Source organism: Chenopodium album, chromosome 13 (genome assembly GCF_948465745.1).
Source record: "Chenopodium album chromosome 13, dcCheAlbu1.1, whole genome shotgun sequence".
Lineage (NCBI taxonomy): Eukaryota > Viridiplantae > Streptophyta > Magnoliopsida > Caryophyllales > Amaranthaceae > Chenopodium > Chenopodium album.
In genome coordinates, this window is record NC_137846.1 from 55,285,162 (window position 1) to 55,296,126 (window position 10,965).

General features: G+C 35.3%; 2 protein-coding genes across 4 annotated transcripts; one reads left to right on the forward strand and one right to left on the reverse strand.

Moving 5' to 3' along the window:
* The first annotated feature begins 909 nt into the window (after window positions 1-909).
* LOC145575035 (uncharacterized) lies at window positions 910-3,287 on the forward strand. 3 transcript variants are annotated; one of them, XM_081632962.1, is made up of 2 exons: window positions 910-2,005; window positions 3,169-3,287. In XM_081632962.1, the coding sequence occupies exons 1-2, from the start codon at window positions 991-993 to the stop codon at window positions 3,189-3,191; spliced, it is 1,038 nt and encodes a 345-aa protein (XP_081489088.1). In that variant the 5' UTR covers window positions 910-990; the 3' UTR covers window positions 3,192-3,287. The 3 variants fall into 3 exon arrangements, with proteins under 3 accessions (XP_081489088.1, XP_081489087.1, XP_081489089.1); XM_081632961.1 differs by lacking the exon at window positions 3,169-3,287 and adding an exon at window positions 3,007-3,079; XM_081632963.1 differs by lacking the exon at window positions 3,169-3,287 and adding an exon at window positions 2,304-2,320 and having other exon boundaries at window positions 911-2,005.
* LOC145575034 (kinesin-like protein KIN-14F) lies at window positions 2,296-10,456 on the reverse strand. Its single transcript, XM_081632960.1, has 17 exons — window positions 10,045-10,456; window positions 7,855-8,018; window positions 7,615-7,758; window positions 6,893-7,261; window positions 6,516-6,584; window positions 6,196-6,423; window positions 5,976-6,057; window positions 5,774-5,869; window positions 5,493-5,672; window positions 5,287-5,393; window positions 4,946-5,124; window positions 4,677-4,841; window positions 4,354-4,607; window positions 3,986-4,149; window positions 3,746-3,904; window positions 2,901-3,523; window positions 2,296-2,622 (listed from the first exon to the last, which is right to left on the reverse strand). Exons 1-17 carry the CDS (start codon window positions 10,178-10,180, stop codon window positions 2,493-2,495), a joined length of 3,249 nt encoding a protein of 1,082 aa, XP_081489086.1. The 5' UTR covers window positions 10,181-10,456; the 3' UTR covers window positions 2,296-2,492.
* Window positions 10,457-10,965: the final 509 nt, after the last annotated feature.

A 10,965-nucleotide genomic window follows, 5' to 3' on the forward strand; every position in this document is an offset into this window, starting at 1 on the left:
GGTGACTTGGGTCGGCTTCAATAAGATCGGGTCTATATTTTTAACTTGGGTTGTTAAATTATTACATCCCTACGAGTCTAAATCGATTCAATACTAATTAGGCCAGGTTAGGTGAGATTTTGACATGTCTAGCTTTGAATATTTTCATCACAACTAAGAAAATAATTACTTTAATTATTAATAAGTATAACGATAAAAATAAAACGATTGATGAAAATAAAAGAGAAGTAACATGAATGAGTGGAATTAGAGATGTCAATAGGGCGGGGCGGATATTGACTTTCCCATCCCCACCTAAACTTTCCATCTCCATCTTCGCCTAACCAAGACCCATCCCCAAAAGTGGAATGGAAAAGTACTGCAATAGTTAGTAGGGTTGTTCATCGGTCCAAGACCGGACCGGACCAGACCAACCCGGACTAGACCGAAGATTAAAAATTAGAATTTTAAGAACTGAAGACCAGACCGATTAAACTAGGACCAAACCCAGACCGGACCGAAAGAATCGGTCCAAAACATGAACCGGACTGATTTAAGAATTTTTAAAAAAAGAATTCTAATTTTTTAATAATTTTATACAAAACTCGAAAAAAGTAAAAGAAAATCTACACTTTAACGTCTTTTTTTTTTTGTATATTTAGTTCAAAAAGCTCATAAATTTAAAGTTTTCTAAGCTTATTAAGGATAATCTTAACCATTATTTAAGTTTTCACGTGTATTTTTTTAATAAAAAAATTGGTTCGGTCCAAAACCGGACCGAAAACCTGAAAATAAATTTCTAGACCCGAAGATCCGACGATTAATTCAGTTCGATTCGATTCGATTCGAAGTGATCCGATCTATTTTTTTGGTTCGGATTGATTTATGAGCAGTTAGTAAAGTCTAACTAACAAACGACTAGTAAAACTACATTGTTTAACAACCTATGGCCTGATTTCCTCTGCAAATTCCACCCATCAGTTTTTTAAAAAGAAAACAAAAGATAAAGCAATGCTCTCTCTTTCACCCACCTTATTCTTTCTCAACCCCATATCTTTATCTCCTCCATCCTTACAAAATCAAGCTCAAGCTCAAGCTCAAGCTCAAGCTCATCCCTTTAATGGCGGCAATCCTCTTTCCTTCACATCCCCTGCAAAACAACCACCGCTCATCACTAAAACAAGCAGACCCCATCATTACTCTTCAAGCTCTTCTTCCAATTCATCAGTTGCAGAACAACAACAAGAAGAAGAAGAACAGTATCGAGTTTTAACAGCTACTCGAAGCGAATACAACAACATTGTAATCTTAGAATCCGATAACTCCAAAGTATTACTATTAGATGATAGCGGAAATGTGCATAGCATACTGTATAAAGCCCAAAAATGGACTAACTCTTATTGGGATGAATTTACCAGTTTGCCTGCAATCATTCCTAAAGGTGGTCCAGTTGCCATCTTTGGATTAGGAGGTGGTACAGTTGCTCATCAATTGCTCCATTTTTGGCCTTATTTGGTTATTGATGGGTGGGAGTTAGATGGTGTTCTAATTGATCGAGCAAGAATGTATTTTGGGATGTCTGAATTGGAAATGACAACAGATAATAATAATAATAATGGAGGCTTTCTTCGAGTTTGTGTAGGAGACGCGTTGTCTCCTACAGCAAATGTAGCTGGTGGTTATGCAGGGATCATTGTGGACTTGTTTGCTAATGCTGACGTTCTTCCGGAGTTGGAAGTTGCACAAACCTGGCTAGACATGATGGATAAACTCATGCCGGAAGGGAGGATCATGGTGAATTGTGGCGGGGCGAAAGAGGTTTTAAATGGTGGAAAAGAGTGGCAAGTGAGCTTGACAATTAAGGCATTGTGTGAAGCATTTGGTGAGGAGTTTGTGAATTGGAAAAAGATGCCTGATAATGAGAGTGGGAATTATTTGGCATTTACAGGGCCGTTACCGGACTTAGATTTGTGGTCTCATTCTGTGCCGGAGAAACTCAGCTCCGCCGTCAAGCAATGGAGACCTTGTAAGTCTTTGTCATGAGTCATGACATAGCAAGGTTGAATTCAATATTGATTGGTTGTTTATGTTCTTGCATTTTCCACTAGATAAGTATGGAATGATATACTGATCGAATATGTTTAATAAGATGATAGACTTTTAAACTTTAATTATTGTATGTATGATGTACAAACTTAGATATGAAGTATACCTTGTGAATCATACAATAGTATAGAATAGCATGAAAAATATTCCATTATATTGAAGCAGGACTTGAAGAGAAAACATGGATAGCTCACAAAATTTTAAATATTGGTATACAGGAAGTACTAAAAAAAACAGAAGAATACAAGCATGATTGCTTGTCAAACTCAAATTCCTGAAAGCTCAACCAAAGACATCAACAAACAGCCTCTACAAATACCTGGGCATGCTTCTACTATACTGAACTCAGATCACTATACATAGGAGGAAAAAAAAAAAAGACAAAATCAGTTTAGTAAGCAAGTCTTTTAAGGCAAAACTGTAAACTTTCCACGCGGTATAGACTGACTTCTCCTCAACCCAGATATGGATGAATTGTTGCTTTCTTTTAGAAGCTGGGTTTCAAATTGTCCAGAAACTACTGTATTTGCTTGTCCTCTGCATGGAAGAATGCGGATAATTAATAACTTAATAGTTGAGTTGAACATTTAATTTGAACATGTGCCACTATAGGAAAAGATTGCCTGAATCCAAGTAACATAGATTACAGGTATTCTGATGTCCAAATATAAGAACTTTTCTGAGCACCCACCCATCATAATATATTCCTGTTTTGAATTGGTGAATCTACTATGCCTTGGGGGAGGTAGTGAAGTGTGGTAAAACCTTGCTTTTACAGTTTAAATACACTTTAGGTTGGATTTGAGAAGCCATACCTTGGTTCAAGATACTGAGAACTCTTAGTAGAGTTGGCCCGTAATTTCCTCAACCGGGAATTGCTGCTGTAGACAGGAGAAGTAAACAACCCCTGTTCATTTTCAGGCTCGAAAAAGTCACTCTCTCTAGCCTCCTCAATCTTTCCTCCTGCATGAATGTCAGGCTCATCAACCTTTGGAATCCTAGGTGCTGGTTGGTTCTTGGCCTTAATTTTGCTGATATCATGCCTGCTTTTCCTCACTGACAACAATTGCCTTGTATTTACAGGCTTAAGTTGTTCATTCTCCTGATCTAATAAGTTGCCTCTTGTGATGCTCCCATCATGCCGGTCAACTAATGGATTTGCTGATGGTGGACCAAGAGGTTTATTCACTGATACTCTAGCTGGGTATTGAAGCTTTGGGAAAGGTTTTTCTGTCATTTCAGGCTTAAGCCTACTCCTAATGAGAGCTCCTCGGTCAGTAGACATTGACCTCCTCACAGGAGGAGACGGAGACCTTGGATTTCCAGGCTTTATAAGCTTTTCTTCAGCTATGAAAGGCATCTTTGGCATGGTCTCATGTTCCTTTAACCCAGAGGGAAAATGCGACCTCCTCTGCTTCCCTGAAGAACAGCTTCTGACCTGAATACATAACTTTCATTGTTAAAAAAATATATTTGTGGACAGAAGTGTTGAATAGATGACACCTTCTGATTAGTACAGCTTCACTATTCTGCCGCTTTTTCAGACCTAAGTAAATAATATTGTGGCCTTGTGGCTTGTGAGTATATATGATTATAAACATCTTGTGGCTTTATGTGATTCTTCTAATTGAAGTGAGGTTATTAACTAATTCAATCCTACCTCAAAGGCTTTGTCATCAACTGGTCGCACAAGCTTTGGCACATGCATTGGTGAAATGGCTCTTGCATTTTGAGTTTCAGAATTGCTTCTTACATTGGCACACTTCAGATTTTCCAATTCTGCTTCTTTCTTCTCTAATGTTGATTTCAGATTAGAGATCTGCAGTAAGAGAAGAAAGAAATATAATTTGCCCCCTGTCCCAATGTTTAAGGCTTGAAAAAAAAGAAACATAAAACCAACCTCAACTTTGAGGTCCCGAAGTTCAGTAGTTTCTTTGTTAGCTTGAGCAGCTCCAAGTTCTATAGAGGCAACCCTCTCTGCAAACTTAAGGGTACTAATTGTCTCTCCGATAGCATTAGATTCAGGATTAATATGCACAAACATCAAAGTTTTAGCTTGGCCTCCTACAAGATAAGTTACTCATAAGTTAGCAATCAAAGACTGATTAAACTCCTACCAGAAAAGGATACTTATAATTAGTACGAAAAAAAAAAAACAGCCACAATGGCTCTGCAACAAAAATTTGAGTAATGGGGATACGAATCATGCAATATAATCAAAAATATATAGTTGAAGTTTTGACCATGGCATCTTTTAAGCTGGGTTACCTAGAGAATCTTGCAGGACTTGAGTAAGCTTGCTATTCCTGTAGGGAATATGAGCACTCTTCTGAGCAAGAGCAGAGATGACATCCCCAAGTGCAGAAAGTGATTTATTTATATGTTGAGCTTCCTTCAGCCTTTCTCCAACAGCCTCAGATTTGTCGACTCTCTCACTGCCCGCTAAATCCACCAGATGAAGACAGCCCCTCAAAATGGACCCAGAGATCAACTCTTTTCCTTGGACATGGATAGTTAAAATACTGCAATACCATAATTGTTTCAGAACAAGACAGAATGAAACCAAGCTATCATTTTAATGAAGAGTGTACCTGTGAGATCGGCTACTCCTTTCGTTCAGAGCAGTTGCACCCACAGCACGATTCTTTAGGCCAACCCGCATCAAGTCAAGAACATCTTGGGTGCAATTAACTTGGACTAAACATGCATCAGGTACATTGAGACCATTGAGCTGAGAATTGTTTCGAATATCTAACGTAGATATAATTAAGGAGTCACATTATAAATATTCCTGAGTGTAACTTAAGATGTCTTATACAAAAAATTAAAATTATTGATTAGCTGAGCTATTAAAGGATATCTTCTGGAAGTGCCATCAACAACTAAGAGGTCTCTGACTTGTTCATTGTATATTTCAATCATCTGGACTCCAATATCATATTCAATTAAGTCAACTCTAGATTTCGAAATTTGAAACAGGTCTTGTAATGCTCGGTAGTTGACACCCCAAGTATCTTCTGCTGTTAAATCAGGGCCACTCTAGACAAAAACAAAAATGCAATTTCCATAAAGAATATTTCTAGGAAACCGAGGCAAAAGCCAAGCATCAAAAATATTGCAGAGAATGGTGTGAATAAAATGAATTCCATCAATCAGAATATCTTAAATGCAAGTGAGGATAAAATACAAAGTAACTAATACCATAGTGTATGTCTTTCCGGAGCCAGTTTGTCCATACGCAAAGATACAAACATTGAAACCATCTAAAACTGATCTGATTAATGATTGGGTATCTGCATATATTTGCTCTGCATGCAAAACAGATGAAAATATATCAAGCCAATTGGTAAGGCCACAAAGTGCCTAGTGTGTAGAATTACATATTCTTGCAGAAATGGAAAACTTACGTTGGGTTGCATTTGTTCCAAATACTTTGTTAAACGAGAAGACCTTTCTTGCGTCCCTCCCTTGTTTGTGAGGATGGACGATCATTATATTTCCATTTTCTCCAATATGATCAACAGTTGATACCCCATCAGATTGGCCTTGCAAGAATGGTCTTACTCGACAGTAAACTCTAATTGATCCTATGATATAAAACAACAGGTTATCACAATTTTAGTTTCTCAATTTACTTAATCCCAATTTCAAGTAGATGGATGTCAAAGATTATACAAAGAAAGATTACCTTTCAAGTCTTGCACTTGATTGTAAAGCTGACGATTTTCTTCTAAAATCTTATAGTAAGAAGATGACGCGATCTCAAGACTCCTCACATGATTCTCTGAGCCAATTAAATAGTTAAATTAAGGTGATAAGTAGTTAAAAGAAAAGGGATACAGTGTAGCATTGCACTATAGTTTTTAATCAAATGCACACATATATCTCACCTAGTTTTTTAATTTCTGCATCCCATTGTATCTGAGCCCTATTCACTTCATCTTTTGTCTCTTTAAAAGATGACTTGAGTTCCTGAAGATTGATAAAAAGGAAAACTAGTTAAGTTTTCCATAAATCAACTAAGGATTTGATCACTTAAAGAGAACCAAATCACTGAATGTGAACACATGAAATTCCAAGAAAGAGATGGATATGTTTAGAATTGAGTACCACAAGTTGTTTATGTTGCTCATCTACTACTTCCTTGTAGCTCGTAGAATCACTGATTTTATGTCGGATAACTTCTTTTCTTCTCCCACAAATGCAACATTCCGCTGCATCATTAGACTTCATAACAGCCTTCTTGTTGCCAAGATACTGTGAAATTGCTTCCAAGAATTCTTCATGTGTAAAAGATGCTGCCTCACTCTTCAACTTTTTTTTCAACATATGCCCAAGCTACAACATTTATCATGCAAACCTTAAGAAGCTTATTCCTATTATACATTCATATGTACCAAAATAGCTGCATTAAAATTCCGAAACTTTACCTGAAGACCTTGAGTCACAATCACTGATGAAAAATCCTTGACAACCTTATGAATCACAGTATCTATTACCTGCACATTTATTCACCAACGAGTTGATGTATAGTGAAAATAAAATTAAGAGTTTGTATTGCATCACCGATAGATTACACTTGCACAAAGAATAATTGTCTGACCGGCAGTACTAATCCTTTTGCCATCACTTTTTATAGACTTCCAGTCATTTAATTAGCAAAAGTCTGTTACTAACTTCCATTTGTGTTATTTGTTTAACACTTGACAATTTGTGTCATTTGATAAAATTTGGTTAAAAAAAAAAAAGATCATTTCATGGTACACACTAAGAGAAACCTAACTAAAACAGAAGAAATCTTACCTACCATTGAATTCAAAGGCAAATCCTCTATTCCATTCTTCTCACTGACATAAGCTTGCAATATCCCAAGTCCATAGCGATCAAAGAGAATACACAATGCTTTTGCTATTTCTGTTTCGTTGTTTGAAACCTTGCTATAAAGACGAAGAAATTCTGACAGCTGCTCATATTGTAATGATTCATATTCATCAAATGACGACAATGAATCATCAGCACTTTCACTGCCAACTGAAGAGGAAGAGCAGTCTTTTGAGAAGGAAGTGATCCTCACAGTTCCACCATACCTCCACACTCCAATTCCACCAGCTTGTTTCCACTCATAATAGCCTTTTAGGCAAAGAATGCAGTCCACAACTTTACTTGTAGAACCTCCCTGTACATAAGAATCAATTCAGTTAAAGACAAATCATTCCCGCCAAAACCTCAGGAGATAAATAAGTGGAATATATATATATTCAGATACATAACCAATTGCTAGATATGATACAGCTACAAATTTCTAACACAGACACACTGTTGTAAGTACACGACGTTCATGAACCACATTCCTAATATTAAACTTCTTTGTACTTTGTATGTACTTTTGAATTCTTTGTTGGTTCTTGTTAATAAATTCTTATCTCAATATTATTCAAGCTACTTAGGTGATTAGCTCTCCTCAAACCCTCTATCATCCGAAAGGATGAGTTAGATTGAGGTTAGCCTGTCAAATAAAAAGAAAGAAACCTTTTCCAAGTCAGAGGCTTCAAACGTCAATAGCTTCATATTGCCAACAGCTACCAAGAAATTCCTCATGTTTTCAAAGTACTGAATGGCTGACTGTGCTGCTCCTTCCGGGGACTGCACTGTCACTACTGGATTATCCACAACCTTGTAAACAAAATACAAAAAGAGTCATGGAAACTCTAAATAACAATGTACTCCGTAATTAAGTAAAAAAATACTACTCCGTAAATGGCAGTGTACCTTGAGGACAGCACCAGGATTAACTTTGTTAAGGACATTACAAAGGATGAGACCATTGCGGAGGGCCATACAAAAGTCTTCTTCGGAAGGGTTCTTTGAGAGGGTGTCCCTTGCTACTTGGTCCATTTCCCTTAGCCATCCGGTTGCTTGATACCTTCTTGCAGCTGCACGAATAATGCAACTCCCATTTTAACTACTATTTCGTGAAATGGCATGATGTTTGTAAGGATAGTAGTATTAGAGGTGAGAGTTAACAAACAAGTTGTTTGGATCATGTACATACTCATATCATATCGCGATGTCACTTAATTTAGTTGTAATCCATTATGCATCTTATTTTTTGTTAAATCATATTCGTACCTAATGTCAATCACCTTATTATGATAATTTATGCAAGTATACTTATTTAGCGACGACATTGATTATCATATAAATTAAAACCAAATTCTCATGCGACAAAGTGTGATCTTGTTATGACATTGCCACAATCCAACTTTTATTTTCTCTGCCCTGCTTTACCCTATCATCCTGTCTAACCTTCTTTCTTTTGAGATTATTATACTTCCTTAATCATCATTAAGTTGAGGTCCCAACCTTCATTAGTAAGGCAAGTCCACCTAAAACGGCACTTATTAAGGGCAAGGGGATCCAATTCCATTTGTGGGCCCACTTGGTCTAATTTACTTACTAATCAAATGGGCCAGCATGGCCCACCTTAACGGCTCAACATCATAATGAGCCCCATTATCCCATTTTTGGGCCCATCTTGTTTTTTTTTTCAAATATAATCATTGTCCAATAGCATCTTAGATTAGTATTTTTGTCTAAACAGAACAAGAACAAATCTGAGTGTCCCTTTTTTGTACTCCTACCGTAGAGAATCTAGTGTGTTTTTTATTAGGATTGCTTTCCCAAATATTCTCTTCCTAATTTATAACGAGAAAAATCAAATCGATTTTATGATTTTGATGGTTTATAAGTAAGCTTAAAAACAATTAAAAAAAATACGATTAACTTCAATTTTTTAGAGCAAATAAGAAAACACATACATTTTGGTTTACAAGCGTACAACTAATTCAATTTAAAATTTAAATCTTAGACTTTTCGAGTTAGTTGCTAAGAAGTAACATTATGCTCCTAAAACCCTGGTTCCAACAATATAGGAAATTAAACTTCTTAAAGAATAGTACACATTCCACGGTCGATTGATTTAAGGCTAAAGTGAATAGTACAATTTCCTACATCGCGTGACTTAGTTAGATTCAATTAAACGACAATCAAGTAGGTACTAGGGAGAATAATTTGAACACTTCTCCTTTAAGAAAAAATATCACAATTACCGTTGTTGATAATTCTACCCTACTACTCCATACTGGAGTATATTAGAGTATTAAATTTTTAGTAGTAGTTAAGTTGATTAATATGAAGTATGAGTAATTTGGATCTACATCTTGTACGTACAAGCAAATTCATCAAATTATTATTATTATTATTATACTGATAAATGTGGCGCCACCTAACTTATATCAGTTCTTTCAAACTTATGCAATTCACGTGATCACCGTAAATTGTGCAACCCATACATTTGAACATCTTACATCCGGCCTACTCCATTTTTATTATTTTTTTTTATAGTATAATAAATCTTGGTCTCATTCAATTCATGCAATACTAGTGACACTAGCCTTTCATGTATTGTCTTTTCTTTTGTACAATAATTATATTTGGTATGATATATGAGGTCCTAAGAACTATGACTTGTTATATTAATCTTACGAGGTGCATTACATTTTATAATTCAGGTCGTGTTGTGTTCCACTAATCTTTACTCAAAACTAACTAATGTACTCCATACATACGTACAATGTAAAAATTGAAACTAGTTTAAGCTAATCAAAATCAATATTGTACTAACTTTGATGATCACGACTTTTTAAATACTCAAATTCTACATAATCTTAACTTCTTTTTTTTTTTTTTTTAAAAAAGTTCGGAGTAACTCCCCTATAACTATCTACAACCCACTAACCTACCTCCGTTACTTCCCAAGCCATTATTGATTAAAATTGAAGATTTATAAAGTAAAAAGTTTATATCTCATGAGTAAATTGTACTTAAAATAAGAATCCTCCAACTAGATTCCAAATTAAATAAAAAAAAGAATGAAAGAAGAGAAATAGAGAAAAGAACCTGCTTCATCAGCTTTACGAAGAGCGAGTTCATGATCAGTGAAGATATCATCAGAGTCGTTAGAAAGAAGAGCCTTTAATCCCTTCATACTATTCTTGTTTGGAGTTTCTCCATAAATGCTTTTCTCTTGCCGCATCTCTGCTAATCACTTGCTTTCTAAAATCTTGATGTGGGAAGTTATATAATTGGAAAATGGCTAGTTAATTCAGCATGAATTTTTATGATGACTCTAATTTAATGACCCTTAAAAATCGGATTATTGAATATAAATAATAAATGTTTGTTTTTTTATTAAAAAAAAAATATATATTGTGTAAATGTGGCAAGAAAGAAGAGCATGGAAGTTGGCGAATATGATGAGAAACTGGAGAGAGACAGAGATGGAAGGGAAAGAGGGAGTTAAATTAAAGACTCTCTCCCTTTGAACTAATATTGCCGTTTTTTAACCTTTATTTTATTTTACTTTTTTTGGGTGGGGTTGATTGGATTTTGTAATTTTTTTTTTTTTTTTAAAAAAAAAAAAAAAAAAAAAGATTGAGGGATGAACCGTTTGTTTGGAGATGACGGTTGTAACTCCATTTTTGACTCTATAGAAAATGGGTGAGACATGTTAAGTCAAAATTCATTATTTAAAGTCTTGTTTGGTATAGACTAATAGACTATGGTGTACAATGGAAAAGTATTAGATACAAATTTGAAATATATGAAACTCGTCAACTCGTGATGTATGAATTACGAGTATGAAACACAAACACTAAATCTGTATTTTTTTATTATTATTTTTCATAACATATAGCATGTTCTCTTTATCTAATTTTTAGTTCAGTTTAGTTTAGTTTAGCTCCAATCAGTTCAATTTAGTTCCTAATTTCCTTTTCTCATAAAATATTCAGTTCAGTTCAGCTCAGCTCAGTTCAGTAA